General features: G+C 48.2%; 1 protein-coding gene and 1 pseudogene across 1 annotated transcript in view; one reads left to right on the top strand and one right to left on the bottom strand.

The window, feature by feature from the left end:
* Positions 1-7003, bottom strand: part of LOC120875363 (myeloid-associated differentiation marker-like) — a 21437-nt gene extending 14434 nt beyond the window's left edge. The window contains exons 1-2 of the mRNA XM_040257127.1: positions 6881-7003; positions 6349-6515 (exon numbers count right to left, since the gene is read on the bottom strand). Coding sequence (XP_040113061.1) covers positions 6349-6515; positions 6881-7003 — 290 coding nt within the window. The remainder of the gene's footprint in view (positions 1-6348; positions 6516-6880) is intronic.
* Positions 7004-7206: 203 nt separating this feature from the next.
* The window catches only part of LOC120875364, a 67838-nt pseudogene continuing 56209 nt past the window's right edge, over positions 7207-18835 (top strand).

Raw genomic sequence — 18835 nt, forward strand, 5'->3', positions numbered from 1 at the left:
GCTGGGAAGAAAGGATTAGAAATGAACAAGGATGCTGTGTCTGATGCCGATGGGGAGCCTTTCAGGGCATCCCAGGGAGGGGGTGGGATGGATGGATGATCGGCCCCCTTTAAGGGAAGGTGCTGAAAGGGGAGGCACCTGCTGGACCCCCAGGAAGGGACATGTTGAGGATGCATCTGGGCCTGGGGCTGGGGTGAGGGGCGGGGATGGAGTGGAGATGTGCAGACCCAGGGGCCCGATTCCAGGGTCCCAGTGGCCCCGGGGCAGCCCAGCAGGTGTCTTCTGACCCAGAAGGGATATAGGCATGGAGCCAATTTGAAACGGGGTTTCAGGGCTGTGACAGGGACACATGGCCAGAGTGCCAGGGACCCTGGAGACCACGGAATTGCCCAGGTCACCTGCCTAAGACAGTCCTGCCAGCCAGGGCTGCAGTCCTGCTCACACAGGGGCTCCTCCAGGGTCCAGTGTGTGGGGGGAGTGAGGCCCTTCCCAGCCCACCCCCTCCTCAGGGACAGCTGCCCTGTTTCCAAGGGACTATTTGCTGAGAGGCCCCCAGGGCGGAAGGGCCAGCACCCTGAGCCCCAGCCAGCCTCCTGCCATCAGGGGCCTTGTCACCTTTGCTGATAACAAGCTGAGGCTGGAAAGAGAAACAGAGCAAACCTTAGAACCTCCCTGAACTCACAAAGCTCCTTGAGCCCCAGTTGCCAGTGGAGCCCTGTCATCACACAGCATCTTGCTTTTCCACCAGCCCCCGACAGGTGCAGCTAGTCCTCTCCAGGGGCTCCACTTCTGGAAACTCATTTTGGTTTCCTAGGGCAACTGCAGTAAGTTAGCACACGTCTGGAGGCTTAGCACAACAGAATTGTGTTTTCTCACAGTTCTGGAGGTCAGAAATTTGAAATCGAGGTCAGAAATTTGAAATCAATGTCAGCACAGCTTTGCTGTCTCTGATCTTCCAGGGGAGGGTCCATCCTTGGCTCCTTTAGCTTCTGGAGGCCCCTTTGCTTTGGGGCATCTCCACCTCCACCTCCACGTGCTCCTCTTCTCTCAACCCTGTGTATATAAACTCTCTGTCCTTTCTCCTATAAAGACGCCAGCAGTGCCGCAGGAGCAGCGGACAGGGCCCACTGTGGACGGACTGAACTCCAGAGACATAGGTTGGGTTTCAGCTGTAAGTGATGAGGCCTCACTGACATTCTGTAAGAAAGGGCTAATCCATCAGAGGCCCACTCTGGCATTAAAACTCTGGTTGTAGAAGAAAAACTGAATCAAGTCCACCAAGAAGCTGGGCGGCCAGTTTGGAGGCTGATTGTACAGTCCACATATGGGATGATGGGCCTTTAGGAAAGACACTTCATGGGTGGAGGGCAGGGGCAGATTTATGAAATATTTTGGAGCAAATATTGACTGGTCTTGATGAGGGGAGGGGCCATGATTACTGACACTCGATGCCCCGGGGGCAGCTGTAACCTCACCTCCCCCTTCTGCTCCCTTGACATCTCGGGCTCCATCTCAGGTGCTCCCAGAGCCCCGCCCCTCCCTCTGTGCACCACCCACTGAGTGCTCTGGGAAGGGAGGCTAAGAAAGGGGGATCCAGCTGGAGCTCAGGGAGGAGGCCTGGGCTCCTGCGTCTGCGTCTCCTTGAGGCCCCTCCAGATACACATGCTCATCTCTCACCTGCACCTGAGGCCCAGCTCGTGTGCTTCTAGAGGGATGAAATTTGTTAAGAAATGGATCTCTCCCCACAGTTCACCTGAGTCAGGAAGCCTTGTCTGGAGTGTGGTCCTCCTGAGGCTCAGCCTCTCTCCTTCTGTCTGTCCCTCCCTCTCCTCCTCTTCTCCCATTGTCTGAGTGTCTCAGGTCCACTTAGACCATCTCTTCTCTGTGAACCTTCTCGTCCTCATCCAGGCCGATAGCTTTAAGATTTCACTCAGTCGACAAATGGTGTTGTGTACAGGGTGTGTGCCGAGCACTGTTCTAGGCACTGCACAGAAAGTAGAGAAAAGAACTAGTAATTCTGCCTTCATGGAGCTTATGCTGTAGTACAGGAGATGGAGAGTGTGCAAACCAATATGTATTAGGTCTTTATCTCTATGATAAAAGGAAAACAGGTGAAGAGAGAGTTATTGGAGTTGAAGGTGGGGGCGGGGGGTGGGCAAAACTGCTATTTTAGTAATAGGTAGGTAGAGGTCAGGATGCTTTATCAATTTGACACTTGAGAAGATATTGAATGAAGTGAAGACGCCATATGATGACAACTCCCCAATTCCTACCTCTGGAGCTGATCTCTGTTAAGACCCAGAATTGTGCCCAACCTGCTTTCTGATCTCTCCCTCTGGATGTCTCAGGACCCCTTCACATCCACCAAGTCCAATCCCACCACTGGAACACCCCGCACCCCCACACACTGATCCTTCCTCGTCTTTCCAGTATCAGTCGATGGCACCACCTTCAGAGATGCTCTTCACAAAATACTCCTGAACCCACCCACTCTTCCTCATCTCTAGAACCACCTGGTCCAGATGCATCCATCCCCTACCCAGATGCCTGCCATAAGCTTCTATTTTCATTCTTTTCTTCAACATCTGCTTTGGAGTAATTGCAATGCAAATTAAAACTGAGTGGAGTAAATTCAAATGAAGGTACCTTGAAAGCTTCTGTTTGCTCCTTTAGTATGAAACACAAATTCCAAAAGATCAAGCCAAAGCCCTGTGAGCTCAGACCCCTTTCTACCTCCCCTGCCTCCTCACCTCCCTCCCTCCAGCCACTGAGAACTTCTCCCAGTTCCTCTAGGCCATCTCAGGACCCTTCCCCTGACATATCTACACACGCCTCAGCCCTGAACTGAGACCAGAGCTCAGTCTGGCACACGGTAGAACCTTGTTCAGTCAATGCCACTCTAAGCCTTAGAGATTCCTGCACCCAGACTTGGTAAGGTCAATGCATACATGCATTTGTGGAGGAAAAATGAGTCAGTAGTCAACCTAAAAAAGAAATGAAAATTCTATTGAAGCCAACTTGAGGATTCTAACTGGGGAGACAGTCTCTCAAGAAGCTCTGAAAACCATACTAAGGAAGGGGGAGGACAGTGTGTGTGTGACCTGGGGAAAGGGGACATGTCACCAGTACACAGCTTGGTAGAAGGTCACTTCACCCATGAGGAAGAGATATCTTGGTTAATGTTTTTGGTGCTCTCTAAGTATGGGAAGATGCAAAGAACTGGGTTCATTGAAAGTCTCCTTAAATTGTCTAAGTATCCGAGGGTCGGTTCTGCCAGTTTTCCCAGAGCACAAACCACCTGATCCTGACCTTTTCCATGACTTCCTTTCAGGGTGGACTGTAGGGCAGGGACCGCAGTGGCTAGTGACTTGGTGCTGGTAGAACTGTGTGGAGGGCAACGTTTTTTATCATACAATCCCCTCCATTTCCATCTTAATTTCAACCAAGATTTGGGGGGAGTTTTGCCCATGTTGTCCCCGGGCTTTAGGAGTGCTCATTCCCGGGTTGGACAAGGATAACTGACACACCACTCAGTGTGCAAGTGCTCGTCTAGTCTTGGTGACAGTAGCCAAAATCCTTAGGATCACGTATCCTACTAGTCTTGTCAGCTCCAAGAAATATCTCCCTCTTCTTGTTTCTTCTCACATCTAGAGTCACACTGCTGCAGTACAATCTGATAGAACTGTGTATGAGGTCAAGTGTTTCCAGTCACCTGGTCATCATCATTTTTGTCTAGGCTCAGTGTTACATCTGTTAATGCAAGAAACAGTACTCTTGTAAAATGGCAGAATACAAGCAATATATTAATAGCTACTGACATTAATAAGGTCATAAGCAGGTGGTGTTATAAAAGTTACACGGCTGGTGTAGAACCAAACTGGTCCTGATGGTTCAGGCATCTCCAATCTTAGGAAGGCTGGTTAACACACACTGCAGATGCACACTAGAGGGGAGGGAGGAGGCCCAGGTGGGCAGAGAAATTTTTATGTTGATATGCTTTTGGTCTTGCCTTAAAATATGAGTTTTATTACATTGTTCCATAAGGTTCACCTCCTGGGAGCCCTCCCCATCCACCCCACCGGCGCCCGGGTGAAGAACTCATGCTTCATCCCAGTAGGGAGCTAGGGGCAGCAGCGGGGAGCCTTCCCCTCCACTCCCCCACAGCTCTGCTTGCCTGGGGCCCCTCTGGGCCTGGTGACGCCAGGACACTGGGCTCTGAGGCTGTGTGGCTGAGAGCAGGAGAAGAACAAGGATTGTGGTGTCTTCCTGGCCATCAGTTATTATAAAGGTTCCTGGTCTCAATGCGTGTGTGAGCACAGACATACAGGCACATACACAGGCACACACACACACTGGGCCTGCACGCAGGCATGCATCCTTAAATACAGTTACTCAGGGTCTGGTCCCTCAAGAGGTAAGCGGACAGAAAGGCTAGTGTTGGGGTCACAGCTGCTAGTTGTCTTGGGCTGGACCGTGCCCCTGGGTTCTCAGGAAAGGTGGGAGTAGGGAGACATTGGGAAGGGCTCCCAGAGATGGGGGTTTGGGTGAGAATAAAAATCTGCTCAGTTTTTCTGAGTTCTAAGAAAATTGGGGGCAATTAGGGTATGTTGATTTGTGCTTTTTTCTTTCATATTTGTGTTGAGGTTTAAAAAAGAACATTATAGATTTTGGAGAAAGGACAGGCTTCTCTCTATGAACAGCGGGGTTTGATGGTATCCAGAAATTCCAGAGAATTAAAAAATACATGTATATTTACATTTATTTAGATCATATGACAGGTGGGTCCCAGAGAAGCAGGAAGCAACAACAGAAAGCAGCTGGCACATAGAAACACATGTGTGTACAGCACACACTCAAGAAATGCAGGTTCTTCAACAGTAGCAGCAGCAATACTCATCCACCCAACACCACCCCCCAGACAAACATTTGGAAAGAAACTTTCCATACAAAATATAGTCTCCCCATAATTTTTGCCCTTGAGACAATAAAAAGGAAAAGAAAACATCCCAGACTAACATCACCTTAGGGTTAGCAGGGCCATGCTCTTCTCCCTGCAGAGGCAGAATGAGCTGTTTTATCATTGAGGCAGGAGGGCCACATCGCTGCCCCTCAATAGCACTGCAGACAAGTGTCTTCAATTCTCTGTGCTTCTTCACCAGCTCTTTTTTGATTCCCAGAGAGTAGCTGGGATGGACAGTATCTTCTCCTGGCTTCCTCTAAGATGGCCTCTAGGCAGCGGGTGTTTAGTGAGTCTGCAAAAATTCTGGAGCCAATCTCAGATGGGACTGGAGCGCCTGACCTGGAGCACCAGGTGGGGCCCAGGGCCCAGGGTCTCTGCTTCAAGACTCCTGCCACTGAAAAGTATAGACCTCCAGAGATTTTAGTTGAAGTTAAAGGGCAGGTGCTCTGTACACTCCCCTCCCATGGCGGGGGCGCTGAATCACACAGAGGGCTGTGTGCTGTGGAGTCAGCACCTTAGGAGGTGGGAGCAGGTGGTGGGCAGAGAAGGGAGGAGGATCAGAAGAAGGAAGATGGCGAGAGGTGGTCAGGACACATGCTGTTGTGATTGTTCAGTCACTAAGTCGTGTCTGACTCTGTGACCCCATGCGGCACACCAGGCTTCCCTGTCCTTTACTGTCTCCTGAGGTTTGCTCAAACTCATGTCCATTGAGCTGATGATGCCATCCAACCATCTCATCCTCTGCCGTGCCCTTCTCTTCTTGCTCTCAGTCTTTCCTATCATCAGGGTCTTTTCCAACGAGTCAGCTCTTCACATCAAGTGGCCAAAGTGTTGGCGCTACAGCATCAGTCCTTCCAATGAATATCTAGGGTTTTTTTCCTCTAGGTGATGAGAGAAAAAAAAAAAAAGGATGAACAGAAGAGGGAAAAAAGGCAGAAAATATAGGAAAGATGAGAGTGGAAAGAGAAGGCAGCTAACAAGGTAAACAGAGAGACAGAGCAGGAGGGAAGTGAATGAAACAGGAGGGAGATGAATGGGGAAGGATGTGAGAGGGGAGAGAGGGAACCAGTAAGAGAACATCAGAGCTCAGGGAAGAACCTGCAGGTGAGAAGAGAAATTGGGAGCCCCAGGGCCCATCCTTGGTCCCTACAAAGCCTCCAAGGCCACGTACAGCAAGTCAGCCAAGCAAATCAGCAGGTTAGTGGGTGTCCAACATTCATCCCAGATGCACACAGAGCAGGTGGGGTTTTTTTTCCCCTCTTTTTCATCACGGCAGCTCACATCACTGGACCACAGAGGTAGCCCACCCAACTTCTCATGAAAGGGGCAGAGCAACCAGAGATCGGAGCGCTGGTATGGAGGAGGATGGAGACATGGTCTCCTTTTACAGTAAAGGATAGTACACAGGTGTCTGTGTTTCATTGTCATCTTCAAGCAACAGGGTGGACATCATCCCCAGGTAGAAGCAGATGGAACACAGGATCGTTTGTCTCACCATGGCAGACGTGTACTGGAAACCGCTGTTGCAGTTGATAATGGTGCTGAAAATTAAAGCCTAAATGACATACAGCAGGAAGTTCAACAGGCTTCCAAGGACGCCTGGACCAGCAGGTACAAAGCAGGGTGTGTCGCCAGCCAGGGCGCAGGTCCAGGCCTCTACAGTGGCATAAAGCACAGAACTGATGCAGGAGAAGGCAGTGGCAGCGATGACCTGGTTCCGGGTATGGCAAGAACCGAACATAGTTGGTGGTGAAAATAATGGAGGCAGAGACAGAATAGGGTGAAACAGAAGGCATAGTGGTAGAGAACGTCAGAGCAGGACGAGGGGAAGTGGGATTGGTGCCCACACAACTCCACCATGAAGACGGACAGTGAGGGTCCCACGGGAGCAGAAGCACCACAGGAACACAGACCAGTTACCTGCGCACTCACTCCAGGGTCCACGCTGGCCACCAGCAAGGAGGGCAGGCAGGCGGAGAGCCACTGCCCCAGGTGCAGGAGGAAGCCCAGGGCCACGGAGCCCAGGCCTGAGGACGTTCTCATGGTGATGGTGACGGTCAGGCAGGTCACCAGCACTGGTGTTGTGACCTTACTGGTTTTAAAACCAAAGGCTTGTGAATAACTAAAAAACAGCTCCGGGTTTTGATGGACTGGTTCAGTTTCACTCCGCCTGTTTAGTTCTCTTTCTGTGTTTGATCTTCCAGAAAGATACGACCACCAATCCTAACAATGTAAAGACCGCACTCATGGTCTCACTCCAGCAAGATGGCTTCTGGTTCCCGGTTACTGTCAAGTCTTCAAAAAAAAAGAAGTGCATCACACCCCCAGTGTGCAGCCTGCAGCCACTTCTTGCTCCCCTCCATGTGAGTTCCCCTGGCTGAGCCTTGCCGTGTTGGGAGTTGATTCTTCTGAGTAGTAAAAAACCTTCTCCCCTGGTGGCTGGCTTCCTTAAGATAAAGCTACTTTTCTTCTACCCAACACTTGTCTCTCTGTATTGGCTTCTTTTTTTTTAATGTGAATTTATTTATTTTATTTGGAGGCTAATTACTTTACAATATTGTATTGGTTTTGCCATACATTGACATGTGGCGGATTCATGTCAATGTACTGGCTTCTTAAGCAACGCACAGTCGAGACTAGCTGGGGGACAAGGCTGTGCATCCAGGCAGGAGTCAGGTCCCCTAGGCTCGGCCCCTCCACCTCCTTCTGGGGCGAGGAGGCGGGTGAGGCTGAGAAGGTTGGGGAGGATCTATAGGTATCTTCAAGCAGAAGCAGAACTTGCTAGTTTCAGGAACTTGCCTGTCCCTCCCCACTCCTCGCTCGCAGCCCGCTTTCGCTTTCTGTTGAGAGACGGAAACTGGCCTCTGAAGGAGAGCCGCGCTCTTGACCGAGTGAGTAGAGGGCTGTGCACCCGGGGATCCCCCCATTCTCACCCATTTGGGAATAATCTTTGCCCTTTGTGACTTTGGGGTCAACTTGGACACTGCAGGAGTGGGACGTGGCTTGCTTGGGATTCTGTATGAGTCTCCCCCTGAGGCAGAATTGTTTTGTTTGAATTCCATTCTGGGGGGAGCAAGCGAAGTGCCTTCCAGAACTTCACAGGGAGGCATCTTGGCAGGTTGGCAAAACTAGACTATGACCCTGTAATGAAGAAAAAAATTTTTTCTAAATTATAAGCCAGGCTACCCATGTATGTTTTCAATTCTGAAGAACGGTGGCCCCTGAATATGTCTCTAAATTCCTCCGCTATTTTGCAGTTAGAACTGACTTGACCATGATCTGGTAAATGGGAGGAAATTCCATGTGCTGGCCTCCTTGTTTCTCATACTAAGGATTCTTCCAACAAGGGTCCTAAATTAACGATACAAGAGGCTGGGGCTGCCCCAGGGTCTTTCCCCGCACACCTCCCCCTCCCACCTCTCCCTAGAAGGAGGAGGAGGCAGGGCAAAGCCTGAGTGTCCCCCAGCAGGAGAAAGAAAGGGTGTCTGAAGTAGTCTCTCCCTGGAAGACCCCAAAGGGCACTGAGTTTGCCTGCAGTGTGTCTCCTATCAGGGAGAGGCAGGGAGGGGATGGATTTTCACTAAGACGACTCCCTGCAGGATGTTTGAGGACAGCCAATAGTCTATTATTGTTCTTATACTCTGTTTTCCACCTCAGACCTGCTAAACCAGTCAACTCCCAACTTTCTACATGGAGATGATCCACAAAAATAGTGGAAATGTTCATTAGGATTTTTTTCAAGCCATCACCCAACATGGGCTGATGCGCAGGTTTGGGTGATAATTTTGGGGTGAGAGAGGAGACCTGATGAGGGGTCATTTGTCCCTCCACAGCCTCCCTGGGATGCCCTGAAAGATTCCACATCAGCATCAGACACAGCATCCTTGTTCATTTCCAATCTCTTCTTCCCTGGCTTGGAAGCTGCTCACCAGTTTCCCAGGCCAGGGTAATCCTCACTCAGGTAGCGCTACTCCTAGATCTTTCCAGACTCCCACCTGGATGGCAGCTTTGGAGCTTAAGAGACAGACCAGATGTTAATTTACTCTGGGGTTCCCCCTGACACTATACCTTGGAGTCATGCTGGGTTGGGGTCTCCCTTCCCAAAGGGGAACAGTCACATGCTGAGGCAAATTGGGGGAGGGGACTCACAACAGTCCCTACTTTCCATATCATCTTGTCCCCACGGCCTTGCTCTCACCCCATGGCTCCTCCCTGTTCACCCCTGGAGCTGCCCTCATCCAGGAGAGTCTGTGTCCCTCAGATGGCAGCTCCTTCTAGTGACGCCGCAGGGAGGACAGGCCAGAACACTGTGTCTTCAGGTGCTGTAGAAGAAGGCTGTGGCCCTGAAGGTGGGTCCTGGGTCCCTGAGCCCCGAGCTTTGGTTCTGGGCTCCCACCCATGGGCCTGGTTGACCTGCTGGGTTGTAGAACATAGTGCTCAAACCCATGGCTTTTTATTTTTATCAGGGATTTTCACTCCTACTCCTTCAAACTAGGGAAGACACGACTCCTGGAGCCTTGGTTTTCCCATCTGTAAAATGGGGTTAGCAGGACAATCCACAATCCCTTTTCTGAAACCCTTGGGGTCAGATTGCTACAGAATCAGAATTTTTTAGCATCAGTCATGTAACTTGATGCATCTTCTCTATTGGACCTAACACCCTACTGGTGTTTAATGCACCTTTTAAGCAAAGGAATTCAGTTCAGTTCAGTTCAGTTCAGTCGCTCAGTCGTGTCCAACTCTTTGTGACCCCATGAATCTCAGCACGCCAGGCCTCCCTGGCGTTTCAGCCTTAGCATCATTTCTTCCAAAGAAATCCCAGGGCTGATCTCCTTCAGAATGGATTGGTTGGATATCCTTGCAGTCCAAGGAACTCTCAAAAGTCTTCTACAACACCACAGTTCAAAAGCATCAATTCTTTGGCGCTCAGCCTTCTTCACAGTCCAACTCTCACATCCATACATGACCACAGGAAAAACCATAGCCTTGACTAAATGGACTTTAGTTGGCAAAGTAATGTCTCTGCTTTTGAATATACTATCTAGGTTGGTCATAACTTTTCTTCCAAGGAGTAAGCGTCTTTTAATTTCATGGCTGCAATCACCATCTGCAGTGATTTTGGAGCCCCCCAAAATAAAGTCTGACACTATTTCCACTGTTTCCCATCTATTTCCCATGAAGTGATGGGACCAGATGCCATGATCTTTGTTTTCTGAATGTTGAGCTTTAAGCCAACTTTTTCACTCTCCACTTTCACTTTCATCAAGAGGCTTTTTAGTTCCTCTTCACTTTCTGCCATAAGGGTGGTGTCATCTACATATCTGAGGTTATTGATATTTCTCCCAGCAATCTTGATTGCAGCTTGTGTTTCTTCTAGTCCAGCGTTTCTCATGATGTACTCTGCATAGAAGTTAAATAAGCAGGGTGACAATATACAGCCTTGATGTACTCCTTTCCTGTTTGAAATCAGCTCTAACTGTTGCTTCCTGACCTCCATACAGATTTCTCAAGAGGCAGGTCAGTTGGTCTGGTATTCCCATCTCTTTCAGAATTTTCCACAGTTTATTGTGATCCACACAGTCAAAGGCTTTGGCATAGTCAATAAAATAGAAATAGATGTTTTTTTGGAACTCTCTTGCTTTTTCCATGATCCAGCGGATGTTGACAATTTAATCTCTGGTTCCTCTGCCTTATCTAAAACCAGCTTGAACATCTGGAAGTTCACGATTCACGTATTGCTGAAGCCTGGCTTGGAGAATTTTGAGCATTACTTTACTAGCATGTGAGATGAGTGCAATTGTGCGGTAGTTTGAGCATTCTTTGGCATTGCGTTTCTTTGGGATTGGAATGAAAACTGACATTTTCCAGTCCTGTCGCCACTGCTGAGTTTTCCAAATTTTCTGGCGTATTGAGTGAAGCACTTTCACAGCATCATCTTTGAGGATTTGAAATAGCTCAACTGGAATTCCATCACCTCCACTAGCTTTGCTCGTAGTGATGCTTTCTAAGGCCCACTTGACTTCACATTCCAGGATGTCTGGCTCTAGATGAGTGAAAACACAATCGTGATTATCTTGGTCATGAAGATCTTTTTTGTACAGTTCTTCTGTGTATTCTTGCCACCTCTTCTTAATATCTTCTGCTTCTTTTAGGTCCATACCATTTCTGTCCTTTATCAAGCCCATCTTTGCATGAAATGTTCCCTTGGTATCTCTAATTTTCTTGAAGCGTGTTGTTTTCCTCTATTTCTTTGCATTGATCGCTGAGGAAGGCTTTCTTATCTCTTCTTGCTATTCTTTGGAACTCTGCATTCAGATGCTTATATCTTTCCTTTTCTCCTTTGTTTTTCACCTCTCTTCTTTTCACAGCTATTTGTAAGGCCTCCCCAGACAGCCATTTTGCTTTTTTGCATTTCTTTTCCATGGGGATGGTCTTGATCCCTGTCTCCTGTACAATGTCACAAACCTCATTCCATAGTTCATCAAACACTCTATCAGATCTAGGCCCTTAAATCTATTTCTCACTTCCACTGTATAATCGTAAGGGATTTGATTTAGGTCATACCTGAATGGCCTAGAGGTTTTCCCTACCTTCTTCAATTTAAGTCTGAATTTGGTAATAAGGAGTTCATGATCTGAGCCACAGTCAGCTCCTGGTCTTGTTTTTGTTGACTGTATAGAGCTTCTCCATCTTTGGCTGCAAAGAATATAATCAATCTGATTTTGGTGTTGACCATCTGGTGATGTCCATGTATAGAGTCTTCTCTTGTGTTGTTGGAAGAGGGTGTTTGCTATGACCAGTGCATTTTCTTGGGAAAACTCTATTAGTCTTTGCCCTGCTTCATTCCACATTCCAAGGCCAAATTTGCCTGTTACTCCAGGTGTTTCTTGACTACCTACTTTTGCATTTCAGTCCCCTATAATGAAAAGGACATCTTTTTTGGATGTTAGTTCTAAAAGGTCTTGTAGGTCTTCATAGAACCGTTCAACTTCAGCTTCTTCAGCGTTACTGGTTGGAGCATAGACTTGGATAACTGTGATATTGAATGGTTTGCCTTGGAAACGAACAGAGATCATTCTGTCATTTTTGAGATTGCATCCAAGTACTGCATTTTGGACTCTTTTGTTGACCATGATGGCTACTCCATTTCTTCTGAGGGGTTCCTGTCCACAGTAGTAGATATAATGGTCATCTGAGTTAAATTCACCCATTCCAGTCCATTTTAATTCACTGGTTCCTAGAATGTCAATGTTCACTCTTGCCATCTCTTGTTTGACCACTTCCAATTTGCCTTGATTCATGGACCTGACATTCCAGGTTCCTATGCAATATTGCTCTTTACATCATCAGACCTTGCTTCTTTCACCTGTCACATCCACAGCTGGGTATTGTTTTTGCTTTGGCTCCATCCCTTCATTCTTTCTGGAGTTATTTCTCCACTGACCTCCAGTAGCATATTGGGCACCTACTGAGCTGGAGAGTTCCTCTTTCAGTATCCTGTCATTTTGCCTTTTCATACTGTTCATGGGGTTCTCAAGGCAAGAATACTGAAGTGGTTTGCCATTCCCTTCTCCAGTGGACCACATTCTGTCAGACCCCTCCACGATGACCCGCCTGTCTTGGGTTGCCCCATAGGCATGGCTTAGTTTCATTGAGTTAGACAAGGCTGTGGTCCTAGTGTGATTAGATTGACTAGTTTTCTGTGAGTATGGTTTCAGTGTGTCTGCCCTCTGATGCCCTTTTGCAACACCTACCATCTTACTTGGGTTTCTCTTACCTTGAGCGTGGGGTATCTCTTCACAGCTGCTCCAGCAAGGCATAGCCGCTGCTCCTTATCTTGGACAAAGGGTATCTCCTCACCGCCACCCTTCCTGACCTTCAAAGTGGGATAGCTCCTCTAGGCCCTCCTGCGCCCACGCAGCCACCACTCCTTGGACGTGGGGTTGCTTCTCCTGGCTGCCGTACCTTGCCTCTGGCATAATGGCATTAGTGTTTCTGTAACTGCGCTTTTGAACATTCACACTAAGTAAAATAAACAAAGACCATAAATTGCCTCATGTCTATTCAGGTGAAACTTTGTTACTAAACAGCTTTTAAAAAAATCTTTTTCAATTTTGAGCATAATGAAGATTTGTGGTTGTAGGAAACCACCAGAGTACCCTGTGTCTCTGTAGATAACGGCACAAAGCGTGAAAAAATGTGCATGGCTTTGTGGCCAGACCCATCCTATCTGAGAGATAAGACAAATCTCCCGAGAAGGCCAAGGCTGATGGGCGGGGAGAGTAACTGTAGAGCAGCTGTGCTATTATTACCAGGTGTCTGAGTCACTGGTTCACACTCCATGGATCCTGAGCCTCAGTCCTCACAGGGCCCTGAGCCTCTTCTAGGCATCTAACTCAATCCACCTCTGCAGCTGGATCATTCTCTGGGTGGTCCCCAGTGAAGATCACTACCTTATCAGTGTCCGTGAGCTGCCTGACCGTCATAATACCATTCCACAAGGCTGACATCCCCAGACCTTGGACACCACGTTCCACTTCCTCTGCTTGCTGCAACTGTTCTCCAGCAGTGTGGCCTTCTCGCTGGGGACCAGCATGGGCACTGGGAAGCAGGGGCCATGGGTAACTGGGCCGTGGCCACCTGGTGCTTTTGTTTGGCCCTGACTCTCATCATCTCCATTGTTGAGTTACGTAAGCTCCAGTCCCGGCTTCCTGTCTCTGGTACCACCTCCTTGACACCTACACCTGCTACGCTGCCTGCCGGGAGCCAGCACGGGAGATCCCACCCGTGACAAGGTCATGTGCAGAGACCTGACGGGGCAAGGCGAGTCAGGTCTCAAGGGGTCCTCTGCCTGAACATCTACCCCGAAACCAAAATCTGTCTGTTTACTGTCTGCTATAGTAACAATGACAAGTTAACTTAGAGCTCTAACTGGTCTCTAGCATATGAAAAGAATGTTTCAGCTCAAATCCCTCTGATGGCTCTCTAACTTGCTGGACATGTTCCCCCGGACTTTTACAACTTGTCATTGTTTACAGCCCGAACCGTGAGAGGCACAAAGCTTAAAACATCTTAAAGATATAGAGCCTTTTAGAGCTAAGAATCAGTTTGATTGCTGAGTTAATGTTTGCCACCAGGCCTCCATATCTGTTATCTTTTAGGCACCTGGGAGGATATTCATCAATGTAAATGGGATGCAGAAATAGGAATATAGTAGTTTTGATGTTAGCAATACTAGACTTTTGAGTAATGAATTTTCTCTTTGTTATAAATCACTGTACTCTTTCTTTTTGTTGTGTCCTTGCTATGTAAGAATGTAACTTTATTTAGTGCTTTCTGAGAGTGGCACCATTTTGGAAAAGAATAACACTGTTAAGACAAATAAGTTTTCTGGTTGACAGACCCTTATCAGACAAGGGCCATAAAATGCTAATAGGCCTTCTGGCCAGAAGATGATGTAAATCACCTAAGACTTGTGTATACAGCTAGGTATGCAGAGAGAAAGCCTGGTCTTGATAGAGTTAGGGCTGCTGATGCTGCATAATTTTGTATTATCCATTGATCTCTATGTACAACCAAAAGTATAAAAAGCCTTCCTGGACAATAAAGGATGGGCCAGTCACTGGAAAGACTGATTTCCTCCATGTGGTCTTTTCTCCTTCTCTTTTTTTCTGGCTGAATTCCCATTTGGGGCGGGGAGGCTCACCATGTCTACTTACTTGCCCTGGCTTCTAAGACCCATGCGAGAGGGAGCCCAAGGAGGGGCACCCTCCACTATTCAAGCGAGTGCTGGTGGCTTATGTAGATGGTGCAAACCTCTTGTCTCGAGGTTTTATTAGCTTTCCGTGTAAACCAAGTTATTCAGCCTCTTTTCTCCACTAATTTTCCTACTATACTATTCTTTCCTAATCTTATATTTCTAATTAAATAATTATTTTCTAAGACGCCGACTCCGTCTCCCCTTTGAATTCCCTGGATCCACCAGGGCTGGACCCCGGCAGCCGCCCTCCTCTGCCTCTCAACCTGCATCATCTACTCCATCACCTATGCCCAGTTCCTGCCTTGTTTCCCTTATCAAGACCAGCTGTCGCTGCTATTGCTTTTTCCTGTCTCACATCTCTGCTGTATATCATAGATGTGGCTTGGACGTGGGTCTGCTATGTGTTCAAGGAGATCTCAAGCTACATTCACACTGTGCCAGGCCTGCTGAAGGTGCTGGAGACCTTCGTGGCCTGTATCATCTTCGCCTTCCTCAGCAACACCTCCCTGTACCTGCACCAGCCGGCCCTGGAGTGGCCGTTACTCCATCTGCTTCATCCCAGCGGCCGTGGCCACGCTGCTGAAGCTGGATGACTGGAGGACACCTACTCACCCCCTCCCCACCTTCCAGGCTGTGGTGACCCTGCTCTGTCCTTTCCTACATTAGCATCTCGTCCTCTGGCGGCTCTGTCAGTTCAGTGAGGAGTCTGACGGGCGTGCTCATTGGTCCAGAGATGAGGACTGCACTGATGACCTCCCCTACAGTCTGCATGCGCTCCTGAGACCAGCGCCTGGCTGTGGCCATCCTGACAGCCGTCAGCCTGCTGGGTTACGTGGCTGAGCTGCTGTACTGGGCCAGCCAGCTTTCTGTAGGGACTGAAGATATCTCCAGGGCTCCAGACTCTGTTTGGACCCATTCTGTATCTTCACAGAGTTTGGATTCCTCTGATGCCCTCTTCCTGGCTCCCTCTCTCCCTCCTCACATCCTTCCCCTTTCATCTCACTCTCCTTTCTGTTTCCTTCCCTCCTTCTGCTCTGTCTCCTTCCTGGTTTCTTTGGATGCCCATATCCTGTTTTGTCTCTTTCTCATCTTTTCTAATTTTCTCTTTTTGCCCCTTTTCTGGTCATCCTTGGTTTCTCATCTCCTGTGTCCTGACTACTTCTCCCCATTTTCCTTCTTCTGATCCATCAGGACCTGAGACTCCTTCCTCCTCTGCCCACTGCCCCCTCCCACCTCCTGAGGTGCTGACTCCACAAGCACACAGCCCTCTGTGCAGCTGTTCACACCCTGGGCCTCTAGAGGGGCCTCATTGCCAAAGTGTGTCTATCTCCTGGTTGTGCCATAGTTGTATATGCATTTGCACGTGTTCGGGGATGGGATAGGGGTTGCTGGTCTCACTGTCTGAGGAACTGCATTGCTTGAGTGTGAGAGGACACACTCATGTATGTGTGTTTCTGTGTGCCAGTTGCTTTCTGTTGCTGCTTCTTGATTCTCTGTGACTCAGACACAATGTAATCTAATCAATCTACATAATTTAAAAAAATTTTCTGGGGCTTCTGGTTCCTATTTGTCCCTGCTGTCAATCATAAAGAAGACGGTTCAGCATTCTCCACACTGATAATCTCTTTTTCAATCTCAATTCAAAGATGAAAGAAAAGAAACTGGGACAGGACACCTGGTCCTGACTCTGACTCTGCCACACACAGGGTGACTCTGGACAAGTGCTGCCATCCCTGGGGTCCAGCTGCTCCTCCTCTATGATGAGAAGATCAAGTGGATCTCACTCAGTTGTGTCTGACTCTTTGCGACCCCATGGTCTGCAGCCCACCAGGCTCCTCTGTCCATGGGATTTCCCATGTAAGAATACTGGAGTGGGTTGACATTCTCTTCTCCAGGGCATCTTCCCAACCCTGGGATCAAACCCAGGTCTCCTGCATTGCAGGAGGATTCTTAACCTTCTGAGCCACCAGGGAAGCCCCTCTGATGAGAAGGGTGAACTAAATACAGGATCATTACACTTTCTTTTGAGGGCCACAGTGAGGCGACTGGAACAGCCTTAGAATTGTGACAAATGGCCCTTAACCTCTCAGCAGGAGGGATGAAGCAGCCTCCCCCATGAACCACGAGGCTTGGACAGCGAGCCCCTCAGGAGAGCCCACCCTGGATAATTCTTTTACTGAAGCAGAGAGACATTTCCATCCTCCTGGGAAGTGAGGTCCCAGGGTTGTGTTCAATCTGATTTAGAAAAATATAAGAATACAAGGTTTCTGCACTGAGACTTGCAGAGGTCAATGCATATTTGCTTTTGTGGATGAAAAATTAGGAAATAGTCAACCTAGGAAAGAATTGCAACCTTTATTGGAACCAACCTGAGAAGTGAAACTGGGGAGACAGTGTCTCAAGAAGCTCTGAGAACTGTTTCAAGGAGGTTAGGGTTGGAGGTCAGTGTGTGTGTTATTTAGGGAAAGGACATGAAACCAGCCCTCGTCTTGGTAGAAGGTTATTTCACTCATGAAAACAGATATCTTGGTTCATGCATTTTATGCTTCCTAAGCATGGACAGATGCAAGAAACTGGGTTCAGAGAAAAGTCTCCTGAAAATATCCAAGTATGTGAGGGCAGGTTCTGCTAGTTTTCTGAGTACAAAGTACAATCCTGACCTTTTTTCCATGACTTCCTTTCAGAGTGGATTGCAGGTCAGTGAATTGCAGCAGCTAGTGACTTGATTCTTATAGAACTGGGTGGTGGGCAACATTCTTTATCACACAATCTATTTGTTTCCATCTTAATTCCAATCAAGGTTTGGAGGACTTTCCCATGTCAGGTAAGAATTTCATTGATACGCCACTCAGTGTACAATTATTCATCTAGTCCTGGTAACAGTAGCCGAAATCCTCTGGAACAATTGTCTTACTTGTCTGTCAAGCTCTTGGAAATGGTTCCCACCTGTTGCTTCTTCCCATATCTCGAGTCACCTTATTATACTCATGGATCTTATAAAACTGTATGTTAGGTCACCTGGTCATTATTGTTTTTATCAGAAGCTCAATGCCACATTTGTTAGTGCAAGAAATAATATTCTTGTAAAATGGCAGACTACAAGTAATATGGCTAGTGACATTACTAAGGTCACAGGGAGGCAGTGTCATATAAAGTCACAAGGCTGGGGTTAGAAGAATGAAAATGGATCTTTCTATTGGGTCAAGTATTTCTGCCCTGGGAAGGTCTGGTTAACACATACTGCAGACGCACACTGCACACTTCAGGGCAGGGAGGAGGTCAAAAGAGGCAGAGAGAAACTTTGTTTAAAGTTTTCTTGTCTTGCCTTAAAATATGAATGTTATTTCATTGCTTCTTAATATTTGCCTGTCATGGGAACTGCCTCCGGGAGCCTTCTCCATCCACCCCACCCGCCCTGGGGTGAACTCATGCTTCATCCAGTACAGAAGCGAGGGGCATGGGGCGGGGGGTGGGGTGGGGAGGGGGGCCGGGGAGGCCTTCCCTGCCCCTCCCTCACAGCTGTGCTTGCCTGGGGCCCTCTAGTCCTGCTGACACCAGGATGCTGGGCTCTGAGGCTTTGCGGCTGGGAACAGGAGACTGAGAACAGTATTGGTGGCTTCCTGGCCGTCAGTTATTATAAAGGCTGCTGGTCCCAATACATGTGTGAGCACAGACATACAGGCACACACACAGGCAAACACACACACTGGGCATGCATGCAGGGACAACAGCTTTAAATACAGTCATCTAGGGTGGAGCCCTTTAAGAGCTAAGGGGACAGAAAGTCTAGTGTTGGGGACACAACTGCGAGTTGTCTTGGGCTGGGCCATGCCCCCAGGGCCCAGGGAAAGGCACGAGTGGGAGACATTCGGAAGGGCTCCCAGAGATGGGGGCTTTCGTGAATCTGGTCCATCTTTCCCAGCTCGGAGAAAATTTGAGGCAATTAGCGTATGTCAGGTTTGTGGGTTTTTTCCTTTTATCTTTGTTTTGAGGTTAAAAAAGAGCATTACATTTGTAGGAGAAAGGGCAAGGCTTCATCTATGATTGATAGCAGGGTTGTATGGTATCCAGAAATTCCAGAGAATTAAAAAATTCATGTATATTTACATTTATCT

The sequence above is a fragment of the Oryx dammah genome, unplaced genomic scaffold (assembly GCF_014754425.2).
Source record: "Oryx dammah isolate SB20612 unplaced genomic scaffold, SCBI_Odam_1.1 HiC_scaffold_16, whole genome shotgun sequence".
Classification (NCBI taxonomy): Eukaryota; Metazoa; Chordata; class Mammalia; order Artiodactyla; family Bovidae; genus Oryx; species Oryx dammah.